At 40.0% G+C, this 16,093-nt stretch overlaps 1 protein-coding gene across 2 annotated transcripts in view; it reads left to right on the forward strand.

The window, feature by feature from the left end:
* Window positions 1-16,093, forward strand: part of DENND5A (DENN domain containing 5A) — a 101,688-nt gene continuing 85,595 nt past the window's right edge. Inside the window, exon 1 of one of the 2 annotated variants that reach the window (XM_015101040.4) lies at window positions 1-182. In XM_015101040.4, the coding sequence (XP_014956526.2) occupies window positions 62-182 (121 nt within the window). In that variant the 5' untranslated portion in view covers window positions 1-61. The other variant, XM_060399925.1, reaches the window with a different exon arrangement.

Below are 16,093 nucleotides of genomic sequence, written 5' to 3' on the forward strand. Positions count from 1 at the left end.
GGGCGCCCGGGTGCGGGGGCTCGACGCTCCGCACGGCCCGGCCCGGCTCTGCCCCAGCGCCATGAGCGGCGGCGGCGGCGGCGGCGGCGGCGGAGGGGGCTCGGCGCCCAGTCGCTTCGCCGACTACTTTGTCATCTGCGGGCTGGACACCGAGACCGGGCTGGAGCCGGACGAGCTGTCGGGTGAGTGCTCGCTGAGTCCGGGGCCGCTTCCCCGCGTCCGCGGCCGCAGGGGACCCCCGAGAAGTCCGCCCCAGCCCTGGCTTTGTCCCGGGAGGCGGGCGAGGGGCGAGCGCGGGGAAGGGGGCGTCGGGCTGAGGACGGGAAACGGGCAGAGGGCCTCTGAGCCATAACGGGTCCGAACAGTCCCTGCTCCCCGCCACGCTTGTGGCCAGGTCCTCCCGGATGAGGAGGGAAGGACTGTGTTCTCAGTTGGGTGAAGGTTGACTGACTTAGTGTAAAATAAAAGGGAAGCTTGCTCTCGAACGCCCGTTAGGGAGGGAAGAAGGCATCCCACTCATGGTGAAAGTAAGTTCCACCCAGACTTTGAAAAAAAAAAAAAAAAGGAAAACAAAAACTTGGTGAGTTTTGTTTGGCCTCCTCCCAAGAAACCTGTGATCGCAGTTCCTCAAAACATTTCTAACCCAGCCCTGGGCTAGGCCCCCTGAGTTGATGGGACGTGAAGTAATAAAGTGAACTTGGGCCACACCAAGGAAGGCGAGAACTCCCTTCGTTCGGGAAAGGGTTCGTAACCCGGGGCCGTGCCGTTTTTTTTTTTTTTTTTTAAATTGAAAATAATTTATGCCCTTTATGAGACCAGCGTCATTGGTGAATAAAAGGGCAGCAGTTTAGTTGGAGAGCCTGGGTTGCGTAGTGATGCTTCTCAAGTCATCTTTCAAAGGGAAGTGGTGGGGAAGTGGAGATAAGGCCCAGATCAGATCTGGCACTAATTACACATGAGTGTCAGAATTGTAAAATCCCGTGAATTCCACTGCACCGGTGTCAGAGTTGTAAAGTCCCCGCGAATTCCACTGCACCGTCATTGGTTTTGGAAAAGTTTGCGTCTGGAGTGTCCAGTTTGCTGGTTTTATGTAGGTGGAGGTTTGTTGTGTCATCCTGCTTTGGATGAGAGAGATTGCTTTTTACTGTTCTGTCATGATGTGTTTACTGTAGAGTTTTTCTCCTGAAAGTGAATATGCTGTTGACTAATTTTCCTTTGCTTCAGAGATGACAGGACAAGTTTTGTGTGTCCCCCCCAACCAGAAAAATTTCAGTGTTTCTTATGAAAAAAAATTAGATGCATGCATCAAAATGGACTGTCTTTTTTTAAAAAATGATAAATCGATGACCTTTAACAAGGTCAGAGCAAATACACTACTTCCTCAAATTAATAGCAGGTGGAGAAAAAAATCATGAAGCAGTAATACAATTAATACTTGGTCTATTGTTGGGGTAGTTTTAAGTTCTCTTTTTTAGGTCTTTGAATTCCTGTAATCTGATGCTAATTTTTCATCTGTGTTTCCTATTTGTTAAATTTATGACTTTGAGATATAGTTGTTGGAATTCAGTTCATGGTACTGGAGCTGGAAGGATCTCAGAGACGAAAATGAGCCCAGGAAGGACAGTAAATTGCCTCACTTTGATCCAGTGCCCCTCTTGTGCCATAAACTGCATTTCATTGCTTGGCTGGGATTTTAGAAAACACTAACATGTTGACAAAAAGACTTAAAATGACACAGTTCTCCTCAGTAAAAGAAACTTTAAGTTAGTGAAATAAATCAGTGTTATTTTTATGCTGTGCTTTTGAGTGTCTATTTGATTTTCAAAAATAAAACGATTTGCAGATGATAAAGCTTATGAGTCGAATTGGGAATGATTTGATTTGTTAGTGAGAACATGGGTTTTGGGGTAAACATTCTCACTCTGCTATTGACTATCTCTGTGACTGGAGGCCAAGTTATATAACTGCTGGGGTCTTCATCTCTAAAAAAGAGAATTTAAATAAAAAGCATCTTATCAAGTAGACTCTCAAAAGTGTTAGTTCACTTTTAGTGAATATCTGTTAATTATCTGGCTTTTCAGGAAGCTAAAATTATATCCTTGTGAAAGCTTATTGAGAGAATAAAGAGGGGGATGAGATGTATAAAATGTGTAAAGAGGGGTATTTTTCTTTTTAAATATGGTTGCAGTAGTGGAATGCCAAGACTGTTTATTCAGTAGATGGCCTTTTGCTAGAATAAGCCATGATTGAAGGATTTATTTTTTTTCTTCATTTCATTTCTGGTAGATTGATAAATCTATCTTTCTGCTCTAAGTGTTGAAGCTCTCCAGGGTGCATTTTCTCTCTGCCTTATAGTTCCCAAACTGATGATGTCATAGTAAATGAAACTACAGGAAATTATGAGTTGCACCCAGATTCCCTAGGGAGGTACTGAGAAGTCTATGTTCTCTTCAAACAAATTAAGTTATATACCTCAGATAGATTCTATACTCTTAGTAAGTGAATGCAGAACAAACAGATAAAAAATGCTGTGTTCTTCTAGCTGTATGGAGAAAGATTATAAGATTCCTTGCAACTTTTGTATAAAAGACTTAAGCAGATGGTTGTAGATTCCAGTCTCTCTTTCTACCTCTTTGATGGAGATAAGTCTCTGGAAGTCAAGCTTTGTTCTTCTTCCTATTATCACCACCAGGTGAGTGCAGCAGCAGATTTACCAGGATATGGGACTCTTGAGTTAATTTTCCCTATCTCTGTCTGAGAGTTAAGTTGCCAATATGCTTATAACTTATTTCTTACTTTGGAATCTTTATATTCCTTTTCACTGACCTGCACCCAGTATTGAGATATAAGTATCCTAGGTTCATGAATCCGCTACTTCAGTTTCTTAGGCTCTGAATAGTGGGTTTTGTCAAGAATTAAAGAGAGGGCTTGGGAACATAGATGGGAAACTAGCCAGTGTCCTGTATGAACCTACTTAGAACACAGTACCCTGAAATCATCTTTTAATATCATTAAAAGAGAAAAAATGGCTCACTGTCCAGGAAAGCCAGAGGACTGGATAGATCTTACTGCTCTTTAACTATATTGGGCAGTGAAGTTAGAACAACAGAATCATGGAATGTCAAACATGGAAGCACCTTTTTTTTTTAAAAAATATGTATTTATTTGGCTGTATCAGGTCTTAGTTGTGGCATGCAGGATCATCATTGCATCCTGCGAGATTTTTGTTGCTGTGCTGTGCAGACTCTCTAGTTGTGGCACGTGGGCTCAGCAGTTGCTCCAAGGCATGTGGAACTTCAGTATTGCGTGGCGGATATGTGACCACCGGACCCCCAGAGAAGTCCTCGGAAGCACTCTTAAAGATTATATAACCTGATTTTCACTGATGAGGAAGCTGAGGTCCTGGGAAAGTTGGGGAATATTTACCTCACTTGCTACATTTTATCCTTTTCTCTTCTCTTAGAGTAATGTTTTGTATGCTTTGTAGAAATTTGATGGGTGGTAGGGAGACAGTAAAATGTTTGGCAGGAGCAGACATACCATTGTTTTTTTCTAGGGCAGGTTTCTGTTTCATGTTAAGCAAGGATACAGTGTGTGATTAACAAGAGAGAGATGGGTTTTTTGTTTTTAGTTTCTTCTTTTGATGTAACTTCACACCAAACGTTGTCATTCAGTACTACGAACTTTAGTGCTTCCTTTTTCCGGACTCAGTGTTAACATTTTGCTCCATTAGCCTTATCACTTAGTATGCATCACCTTTCTCTTTCTAATATATAAAAATGTCTTTATTGAGACATGTCTTTTATTTAAAATACACAATTCTGTGTTTTTTAGTATATTCACAGAGTTGTACAATCATTACTACAATCAATTTTAGAATATTTTCATCACTTGCCCATCACTTGCCCTATATCCATTAGCAGTTACTACCTGTATCCTTCCAACTCCCTAACACCCTAGCTGTAAGCACGCACTATTCTACTGTTTTCTTTGGGGGGAAACCTTTTATTTTCTTATCACCAGATCAGTACTAGTTCACATCATTATTCACATCCATAGTATAAGAAAAATGTAATCTCTTCATGCAGAAATAGTAGTTAACATTTTAATATAGATTCTTCTAGACCTTTTATTAAAATGAAAGGTACTCTTATTGTTGTAATTATAATTTTGTAAAAACAAGTGCTGATGAGTTTGAGAAAGAAGAGAGTTTGAGGGCAGTAGGTTGTTTGGGAACCACTAATCTATCTTTGATCTTTATGGATTTGTCTGTTTTGGACCTTTCATACAAATGGAATCATATAATATATGGTCTTTTGTGACTGGCTTCTTTGACTTAGCATGTTTTCAAGGCTCATCGGTGTTGTGACATGTATCCGTACATTGTTTCTTTTCATGGCAGAATGATATTGTATAGATATACCACCTTTTGCTTATTGTAAGTTGATGTACATTTGGGTTATTTATATACTTTTCATTTATTACAGATAATGGTATTGTGAACATTTGTGTATGTATATTTTCATTTCTCATAGGTATATGCCTAGGAGTGGAATGGCTGGGTTAATGGCCAGTGTTTAACCTTTTGAGAAATTGCAGACTGTTTTCTTAAACAGCTGCACTATTTTACATTCCCACTAGTGGTGTTTGAGGGTTACACTCTCTGTATCCTCACCAGCACTTACTATCTTTTTGATCATGGGTGGCCTAGGGGGTGTGAAGTGGTATCGCAGTGTGGTTTTGATTTGCATATTCCTGGATGACTCAGAAGGATATTTTACTTAAAAGAAAAAAAAAAAAGCTTATCTCTTCTCAGAGATGGAGTATAAAAAGTTTGATGAGCCAGTTTCAAACAGATAGTCAGTTTAAAATAACCTTAGATTTTATTTTCCTCTACAAGCCGGGTCAGTTCTGGGCAGATTCTCTCAGATTCTCTTTATAAAATGGTCATTTAATAAAGGCATCTTCTCTGAAGCTCAGACTCTTAGCTGAAGCAAAACTCAAATTCTGATGGTTTACCTCAGGCATTTGTGGATATTTTCAGAGGTCAGGGTAGGAGGAAGAGAGTTCTTAAGTTAGGTCATCTGTTTCCTTTTACAAGGTAGAGCAAATAAGAGTGCTGGAGTGGATTGCCATTTCCTTCTCCAGGGATCTTCCCGACCCAGGAATCGAACCCAGGTCTCTCGCATTGCAGGCAGCCGCTTTACCGTCTGAGCCACCAGGGAAGCCCAAGAAGTCAGGAGGAGAGACTAACACACAGAAAACAATTACAGAGCAGCCCCAAGGCAGTTTAGAATTATATGCTAAATTTAGTTGGAGAGACTGTGTTCTTAACATAAGAGCACCTACTTCAGACACCCTTAGGTAGGGAGGATCACACTGAAGGTAAGTGGATTTCACTTTAGTAACACTAGGGCTCTGCTCCCCTTTTCTTAGGAGGAAATCCTGAGTAACAATGTCTGGTATTTAAACCAAATTCTTAGAATCTGTTTAGCCCTTCCTTCCTTTTGTAGTAGATTATAAACAAAGTTTTTCTAGGCTTGGTCCTCCTTCGGTAATGCCTATTTCCAGGCCTGTATCCTTTTATAAGTCTAGTCCTATATCCTTTTGTGTATCCTTGTTTATTTTGGCTGACTGGTGGAAGATGGACTTGACTCAGCTCCTCAATTCCTGTTGCCATCCTTGGATTTGAATTATTGTCAGGTAGTCTTAGAGGTCTCTCAGGAACTTGGGTACACAGGAGGGGACCTGTACTTGATATGTTTTAGGTTACTGCTGGATAGGCATAGGACCTAGTGAAAGAGAGAAAGCCTTGCCTTTTGGAAGCTGGTGTCTTCTTGTGGAATTCATTGATAACACACAGGCTATCGCTACTAAAATTTTAGATTTAGTTCTCAAAAGTTTTTAGGTGAGGCAGATACTGGTTAAATGTCTGTGTTCCAGATGTTTTGTGATAACTGATTTTAGTTTGAAGTATGTAGAACCCTGGATGTTGGAGTCCTGTCCTGGTGGAAAATGAGGGCATGCGCTGGCCCTCAAGCTATTTTCAGTGTGCTTCTTAGGAGTCGCCTATGGCTCCAGGAAGTTAGATGGGAGTGGCTATTGTTTAGACCATCAAGTTTTCAAATATTACACTTAGGATAATTGATTGATTCTCATCCATGGGATCTATCATAGTTTCCCGTTAAAGAAAGCCAGGTTAGTAATTTGTTTGTTTTGTTCTTTAGTGTGATGCGTATTTCAGGTCAAAACTTTGCTAGGCCATCTGTGATGTACTCAATGGACTGACCTAGCTGCATTAATCTAAAATGTTTTTATGGAGTGCTGAGGGGCCTTGAGCAGGGAGAAGATGTGTGGAGGTTCCTCTTATTAAGCTTCATCTCTCTGTGAGTGTGAGTCCAATTCCTTGTTTTCTAAACTACTCCTGGTTGGCAAAACATAATTTGAGTATGCATTCGTTTATCTTGGTCATAGAATCAAAAACTGTCAGAGCCAGACCTGAGATAGTCCAGCTCCCACTTTTGACATGTGGTAATGATTAATATTTATTAATGACATAATAGTTTTTAAACACTTTTTAATGTTTTCAGCCTCATTTGAGAATATATTTTTTGGTCCACTGTTCCCCAGCAATTTAGAAAGAACTGTTAGAATCCAGGTCTTGTGTCTGCTTCTCGCCATTGATGAGATTACTCCTTTTTTTTTCTTTTTTTCGCCATGCCAAGTGGCTTGCAGGATCTTACCTGGGGTTTGACCAGGGATCAAACCTCCCCCCTTGGCAGTGAAAGTGCAGGGTCCTAACCACTGGACCACCAAGGACTTCCTGAGATTATTATTTTGAAATGATAGATTTTTCAATACTTAAGAAATGACTTAAGTATTAATACCAGACCACCTTACCTGCCTCCTGAGAAATCTGTATGCAGGTCAAGAAGCAACAGTTAAAACTGTGCATGGAACAACAGACTGGTTCCATATTGGGAAAGGAGTATGTCAAGGCTGTATATTGTTACCCTGCTTACTTAACTTATATGCAGAGTATATCATGCAAAATGCTGGGCTGGATGAAGCACAAGCTGGAATCAGAATTGCCGGGAGAAATACCAATAACCTCAGATGCACAGTTGACACCACCCTTATGGCAGAAAGCGAAGAACTAGAGCCTTTTGATGAAAGTGAAAGAGGAGAGTGAAAAAGTTGGCTTAAAACTCAACATTCAGAAAACTAAGATCATAGCATCTGGTCCCATCACTTCCTGGCAAATAGATGGGGAAACAATGGAAACAGTGACAGACTTTATTTTCTTGGACTCCAAAATCACTGCAGATGGCTTGAAATTAAAAGACGCTTGCTCCTTGGAAGAAAAGCTATGACCAACCTGGACAGCATATTAAAAAGCAGAGGCATTACTTTGCCAACGAAAGTCTGTCTAGTCAAAGCTATGGTTTTTCCAATAGTCATGTATGGATGTGAGAATTGGACTATAAAGCAAGCTGAGTCCCTGAGAATTGATGCTTTTGAACTGTGGTGTTGGAGAAGACTTTTGAGAGTCCCTTGGACTGCAAGGAAATCTAACCAGTCCATCCTAAAGGAAGTTGGTCCTGAGTATTCATTGGAAGGACTGGTGCTGAAGCTGAAACTCCAATACTTTGGTCACCTGATGCAAAAAGCTGACTTATTTGAAAAGACCCTGATGCTGGGAAAGATTGAAGGCAGGAGGAGAAGGGGATGACAGAGGATGAGATGGTTGGATGGTAACACCGACTCGATGGACATGAGTTTGAGCAAGCTCCAGGAGTTGGTGATGGACAGGGAGGCCTGGCCTGCTGCAGTCCATGGTGTCGCAGAGTTGGACACAACTGAGTGACCGAACTGAACTGACTGAAGCAATAACTTAATCATTGCCTGGCAGAACTGTTGTGTGGCCTCTTTGATTCAGTCCCCAAACCACAATGCAGTAGAGGAGCTCTGTTAGGGGAGGAGTCAGGTCACTTGTTTTTTGAATTGTTGAGGCTGGTTGGTATTTTTTATATATATATTTTCCTATCTCCCCATTCTTATCAGTTCTGGAAATGTTTTTTTTTTAAAGACCAAATAGTTACTGGGGCTTTGTTTCTAAGAAGCTCTCTTTTGAAAGTCTGTTTCAGGATGTTTTATGCTTTTTGTCTGAAGTCAGTTTTCTTTGGAAAGAAAAAAAAAAAAAGTTTTGCATTTGCTAACCTCAGAAATCCCTCCCTGTAGCCTGCAGTTTGCATCTTTTTCTGGTTGTCATTGGGTGCTGTCTGTGACTTCTTTTCTAAAAAATAACTTCGTTTATCTTTGGTTGTGCTGGGTCTTTGTTGCTGTGAGGGCTTTTCTTCAGCTGTGGCGAGTGAGGGGCTACTCTGGTTGCAGTTCATGGGCTTCTCGTTGCAGTGGCTTCTGTTGCTGAGGCTCTCGGGCTCTAGGGTACTCGGGCCTCAGTAGTTGTGGCACGTGAACTCCATAGTCGTGGCTCCCGGGCTCTAGAGCACAGGCGCAGTAGTTGCTGTGCAGGGCTTTAGCTGGTCTCCGCAGCATGCGGGATCTTCCCCGATCTTGGTTCAATCCCGTGTCCTGTGCATTGGCAGGCAGATTCTTTACCACTGAACCGCGAGGGAAGCCCTGGACTTTCGGATTTACCATATTCTTTATAATGAAAGGATATGGAAAGCAGCTAAGAAACTTTTAGGATTTTTAAAGTCAGAAACACAGAAGAAAATGATTTAGAAGTAACAATCATAAACCGCATGGATAAACCCAATTTACAACAACTTAGATTCATTAAAAAAAATACATTAGAATTACTTTTCCAGGAATGTCAGAAGAATTCCTTTCTCAATTGTGTCATCTCTGGTGTCCTTTTTCCCCTTGTTTTTTGTAGTTGTAAAATAGCTTTTAAAAAAACAAAAAAAAAAATTGGCGGGCTAAGTTTCGAGTTTCAGCTCCGCTTTAGCAGTACGCAGATTTCCCGCCGGCGGCACTGTTGGCTCCGCCCCCCGTAAAATAGCTTTTTAACAATGTCATGGAGATAGGTATTAATTATTGCTATACTGTTGAAGAAAACCAAATGTTTTGAGTATGTTAGATGTCTCTTCTTTCCCCAGAGTCTTTATTTGACAGTGACCATTACATTAAAAGTTCCTCCTTATTATAAAGACCATAGGTCTTTATACAAATTAAAAACATTACAGAACCATGTTATAACTTCACTTGTCCTAGAGTCAGGTAGACAAATTTCTTAGCTTTGCTAGAAGACCATGCTTTATCTAGTAGGTATTTGATAAATATTTGTATTAATTATGAAAAGATAAAGCCTAATTATTTGGGCTTTCAAAGAATTGTATGTAACCATGCTTTTTTTTTCCTGATATAAGGCCTAGTACTTAACTTTTTAAAACTTAAATAAGTCAGACTTCCACAGTTTTTCCAAGTGCTGAGTAATAAAGAATGTGGAGGTTCGTAGAAGAGTAGCAACGACTGTTTTCCCATACTCAAAAAGCTAAGGGTCAGTGGCAGATTTGGAGTTAAAATGGTGATAGGAGAGGTATTTTGTATTGCTGCTTTTGCTAAGTCGCTTCAGTCATGTCCGACCCTGTGTGACCCCATAGCAGCCCACCAGGCTCCCCCGTCCCTGGGATTCTCCAGGCAAGAACACTGGAGTGGGTTGCCATTTCCTTCTCCAATGCATGAAAGTGAAGTCGCTCAGTCGTGTCCGACTCCTAGCGACCCCACGGACTGCAGCCTAACAGGCTCCTCCGTCCATGGGATTTGCCAGGCAAGAGTACTGGAGTGGGGTGCCATTGCCTTCTCCAATTTTGTACTGTGCTATGATTATTTCATAATTTTTAATAGATAGAGCTAAATTTTATAACAGTTTGGATGAACTTTTTTTTTTTTAAGTGAATCTGTATAGTTTTAGTTATTTAACCAGTCCTATTGACAAGTTGACTTAGGATCACAGTCTCTTGTTGGGAAAAATAAAACAAAAACCTAGAAGTATCACCTGCTAAACTAACCAGTTGTGCTTAATTCTGAGATTCTGTATGTTCAGATGGTTTTTAATCCTTTTCTTTGCTAAATAATTATCTAGTATTCATCCTTTACACCCGCTGTGAAACACAGTCTTTTTGGTGCAGTTTTATTGTTTGAAAAGTTGATATTTAAACATTTGTAGTTTTATCTTCTAGAAGAATGTTTAGTGTTTTGTGGAAGATTGTTGATCTGCTGGTCTAGCTCTGTTGGTTGCTCAGCTCAGTTGGTAGTGAATGTGATGAATTTAATGAGGCCAGGGTCATTGAATCAATCTTCCTAAGGACCAGTTAACTTTGTTCTACCCATTTTTATGCTACCCTCTGCTGATCATCCCACTCACAAGTACACTAGGTCATGGGGAACACAGTCAAGGAAATGAGGCTAGAGTAAGCTGGTCCATGCCTAATAATTAAATTAACAGATATTATTTATTGAATAGATTTCATTGCTAGGTACCACAAGACATTATCCTCACTTTACAGTTTACGAAAGCACTGGTAACTACTGAGCCCACACTTCGGAGCCTAGGAGCCTCAACTACTGAGCCGATGTGCCACAATTGCTGGAGCTGGTACAGCTCTGGGTCTGCTGCAAGAGAAGTCACTGGAGTTAGAATCTCCTGCACCACAACTAGAGAACCCCACATGCAGCAACGAAGACCCAGTGCAGCCAAAAATAGCTAACTAAATAAACAAGTGTGTTTTAAAAATGAAGTGAAAGTAAAAGTGAGAGATACTGCCAAATCGCCTTCCTCAAAAGGTTAGACTCTGTGCTCAGTCACTCCGTCATGTCAGACTCTTTGTGACCTTACAGTTTTTAAGATGCTACCCAATTTTTTCTCTACATCTGTAATGGAATATTAGCTGCTTTTCTAGTGTTTTCAGTCTTCTAGGAAGAAAATGTCTGTTTTAATCTAAATTTAATTATTTGTGAGGCTGAGCATCTTTTCATATAGTTCATGTACACTTGTATATTTCTTCAGCGAATTACTTGTTTAGTCCTTTGTTCATGATTTCTGTTGTGTTGTTTATCTTTTTCTCATTGACTTGCATAAACTGTCTTTTGGAATATGTTGATTGTTAGGAAATATTTCAGAAACACTTGCAGTGAAAAAATATATGGACACGAATATAGATGTACAAAATTGAGATCATATGAGAAAAAATGTATCCTGCTTTTAAAATTTACTATTATATGTTGATCTATTTTCCATATTTTTAAATGTGTCTTAAATATTTTTCCATGTCATTATTCTTCATAAACATGATTTTAATTATTATTTGTTTTTAACAAATGAAATTGTTACTTGGTTTTATTTTTAATTTGTTATCCAGAGTATGAGTGAACTGTACAATTTTTAATGATTAACTGGCACTTGGGTGGTTTGTTTATACTCTTTTATGATAAGTAATTTTACAACATATATACTTTATATACATCTGTATCTGTTGCTCTGTTATGTATAACAGTAAGACAGTTAGATAAACCTTTAAGCACATTTCATATGTATGATGAATTTCTTCTTGGAAGTGCCGTGCCAATTTATGCTCACTTCTAGTGTGCTATCATTTCACCATATATATATAAATTATATATATATTATTTTGAGAGGGGATAGTAGATTACTTTCACTTTTTACTTTCATGCATTGGAGAAGGAAATGGCAACCCACTCCAGTGTTCTTGCTTGGAGAAACCCAGGGACAGGGGAGCCTCATGGGCTGCCATCTGTGGGGTCACACAGAGTCGGACATGACTGAAGCAACTTAGCAGCAGCAGCAGCAGCAGCCATTAAAAAATGTACAGTTTGGTGGCATTTAGTACACCTTACAATATTGTGCACAATACTGTGTATCATCATTATGTAAGTGCTTAACAGGTTCATCGCCACAAAAGGAAACCTCCATCCATCGAACAGTAGTCATTCCCTATTCCTCCCTCCCCCAAGCCCCTGCCAACCTCTGACCTGCTTTCTGTTTCTTTGGATTTGCCTATTCTGCATATTTTTTGCCTTTTCATACTTCAGGAAAGTTAGAGATACCAAGGAAACATTTCATACAAGGATGGGCACAGTGAAGGACAGAGCAGCAAGGACCTAACAGAAGCAGAAGATATTAAGAAGAGGTGGCAAGAATACACAGAAGAACTATACAAAAAAGGTCTTAATGTCCCAGATAACCATGATAGTGTGTTTACTTACCTAGAGCCAAATATCCTGGAGTGTAAAGTCAAGTGGGCCTTAGGAAGTATTACTCCAATCAAAGCTAGTAGAGGTAATAGAATTCCAGCTGAGTTATTTCAAATCCTAAAAGAAGATACTGTGAAAGTGCTGCACTCAATATGTCAGTAAATTTGGAAAAGTCAGCAGTGGCCACAGGACTGGAAAATGTCCATTTTCATAACAATCCCAAAGATGGGTAGTGCTAACGAATGTTCAAACTACTGTACAATTGTGCTCATTTAACAGTATGTGAACTGAGAACTTCCAGATTTAGAAAAGGCAGGAGAACCAGAGACAAAATTGCCGACATCCACTGGATCATAGAAAAAGAAAGGAATTCCAGAAAAACCTCTACTTCTGCTTCATTGATTATGCTAAAGCCTTTGACCTGTGTGGATCACAACATACTGTGGAGAATTCTTAAAGAGATGGGAATACCACAGCACCTTTCCTGCCCCCTGAGAAACCTGTATGCAGGTCAAGAAGCAACAGTTAGAACTGAACATGGAACAACAGACTGGTTCAAAATTGGGAAAGGAGTACGGCAAGGCTGTATATTGTCACCCTGCTTATTTAACTTATAAGCAGAGTACATCATGAGAAATTCCAGGCTGGCTGCCCCAGAAGCTGGAATCAAAATTTCTGGGAGAAATATCAGTAATCTCAGAAATGCAGATGACACCACCTTTATGCAGAAAGTGAAGAGGAACCAAAGAGCCTTTTTATGAAGGTGAAAGAGGAGAGTGAAAAAGCTGGCTAAAACTCTACATTCAAAAAACTAAGATCATGGCATCCAGTCATATCACTTCATGGCAAATAGATGGGGGAAACAATGGAAACAGTGACAGACTTCATTTTCTTGGACTCCAAAATCAATGCAGATGGTGATTGCAGCCATGAAATTAAAAGACGCTTGCTCCTTGGAAGAAAGTTATGACCAACCTGGACAGCATGTTAAAAAGCAGAGACATTGCTTTGCCAACAAAGGTCCGTCTGGTCAAAGCTATGGTTTTCCCAGTAGTCATGTGTGGATGTGAGAGTTGGACTATAAAGAATAGACTATAAAGCTGAAGAATTCTTCAGCTGAGTGCTGAAGAATTGATGCTTTTGAACTGTGGCGTTGGAGAAGACTCTTGAGAGTCCCTTGGACTGCAAGGAAATCCAACCAGTCCATCCTAAAGGAAATCAGTCCTGAATATTCATTGGAAGGACTGATTCTGAAGCTGAAACTCCTATATTTTGGCCACCTGATGTGAAGAACTTACGAGTGAAGATAATTCTCCTCTCTTATTGAGGGTAACCTGACAGGAGGCTCACAGATTCTTAAATCTGTTCACCCGGGGAAGAAGACTGTTGGGTGCTTCCTGATAAGCTGTGGTTTTAAGTTTGGATTTAGGGACATATTAGTGTTCTGGGTGCAGCCATGTTTCCTTCTCTGAGTTCTGTTCAGTACTCATTCTGTGAAGCTGATATATGCTGTCACTTTCATTCAGTAGAGGCTTTCTTTTGGTAAAGCATTTGAAAATTTCCAGGGCATTTCTGTCTGTGTCTTGTTTCCATGGTTAAAGATTTAGATGGGATTCTTGCGTGTTTAGGACTTCCCTGGTGGCTCAGACAGTAGAGAATCTGCCTGCAGTGCAGGAGATCTGGGTTCCATACCTGGTTTGGGAAGATCTCCTGGAGAAGTGAATGGCTACCGACTCCAGTATTCTTGCCTGGAGAATCCCATGGACAGAAGACCTGGGGGGCTACAGTCCATGGGGTGGCAAAGAGTGGCCATGACTGAGCAACTTTCACTTTCACGTATGGATTTTTTTTGTTTTTTTGTTTGTCTCTGTGCTCCATACAAGAATATGGTCATAAGGAATGTTTCCTGTATTCTTTACACATATTTACATACTCAGTCCTCTCAATAAACCTGTGAAATAGGTATCATTATCTATATGATACAGATGACAAAACTGAGATTTATAGGAGAGAGACCTTGGCCAGATTAGTTAAAATTCAACAAGACATGGAACTAGTATTTGAATTTAGATTTGCCTGTCATTAAAATCCTGTTTGTTCCACTATGTATTATAACACAGTGCTTTCCTTAGCTTCCTCTGGATGAGAGGCCCATTCAGATCTGTGAGGCCTGTCTGCTTTGGAGAAAGAGATACAAGTTTATTCAAATTGTCATGAATTCCAGGAGGGATTGGTTTTGAATGATAAATTTTTGTGTCTCTGTAGCACTTAGCCTAGAGCTGGGTGCCACACAGTGGGAAGGAACTCAGTGAAGGTTGAGAAATGGGTATGGAATAATGCAGTGGTGTCACATAATAGGCAAGTGTGGGATAGACAGTGTCTCTGTCCCATGGTGGCTGAGTGGAAAAAACATTCTGTGCCTGTGTTTATAGCTTGGATTTTTTGAGAGGGTGTGAGTATGATGTTAGGTTTGGAATGAATAGTTTTGATTAAATGCCCCGCACATTTAGTAAATATCTGTTGGTTTATATGTTGACGAATTATGGGGATATTTTCACCTTGAGAGATAACTGAAATTTTTGGCTTGACACGTTTTCTTCCCTGTCTGTGGCAGCAGTATATTCATTTTCAGAATTCTTCTTTAGCCTGATTTTGTAATACATTGACTAGTTTGGTGTTGGCTGCTGTGGTAAGAACTATGCTATAGTTAGCATTTCTGCTTCCTCTAACAGTTTTATGGATTTGCTTTGAAGAATCATAAAAAAAAGAAAGTTTTATTGTGATAAATATTTCTTCAGGAAGGATGTTTTATACAGGGTGATATTCTAAATGTGAAATCCCAAATAACCACATTAGAAAAAAATATCTCCACAAGACTGAAATGGCCCCAGAAGCCGTCCCCCCAACGCCCATTGTCAGGGTAAATTATCAGTAGATCGGCAAGGATAGAACTGAATTGCTAATAGGAGACTGAAACCGGAGATCATTAAGCATTTACATAGAAGCATTTAATTCCTCTGAATAAATTCAAGTCTCATGGCCCAGACAAATTACATCTTAGTGTTCTGAAAGAATTTTGGGATGATTATAATGATGATTAGTCACTGTCAGTAATCTTTAAGGAATCATAGAATTGCCACAGTAGACATATTTTCAGTCTGAGAAGAAGGTAAGAGCTTGGCATATTCCTAGTCAAAATCTCGGATGGTTTATTAAGGATGTAGTATGAGGATTTGGAAAAGAAAGCTGTGATTCTTAGGAGCCAACATGGACCCACTAGGAATGTGTTGGTGACTTAATAACCACCTTTTCTTTATTAAGGGAGTAGACTTCTAGAGGAGGGGAATACCGTCAGCTATCATTTTTTGATTCAAGAATGTTTTGAAGGGAATGATTAGAATATAGTTGGGGTTAAGAGATTTGAGTTGTGTGGTGAAATAGGAGGTTCCCAGGCGATTCAGTGGTTAGAACTCTGTGTTTTTATTGTCAAGGCCCTGTGTTTAGTCTTTGGTCAGGGAACTAAGATCCTGCAAGCCGCCGAGGCGGGGAACCTAAGAAGGGGGAAAAGAAATAGGTGATGCAGAAATATGGTGTGACAGAAGGGAGGACTTAATAAGAACACAAAAATGCAAGGCTTGTAGTTGTCTGTAAATTGGATTTATGGCAAAAATGTGGTTTGGTTGACAAAAAGTTTTGGTTTTAGCCAGCATTAATAGCTACTGTTGAAAGAATGAGTGGATAGTGTTGTTTTAAACGATGTTAGACCACATCTATCAAGATAGATTTTATTTCTAGGAGCTCGGATGGTAAGAGACCTGAAAATATGATATGAACTACTTTCAAAGGAGCAGAT

The sequence above is a fragment of the Ovis aries genome, chromosome 15 (genome assembly GCF_016772045.2).
Source record: "Ovis aries strain OAR_USU_Benz2616 breed Rambouillet chromosome 15, ARS-UI_Ramb_v3.0, whole genome shotgun sequence".
In the NCBI taxonomy this organism is placed as follows: Eukaryota; Metazoa; Chordata; class Mammalia; order Artiodactyla; family Bovidae; genus Ovis; species Ovis aries.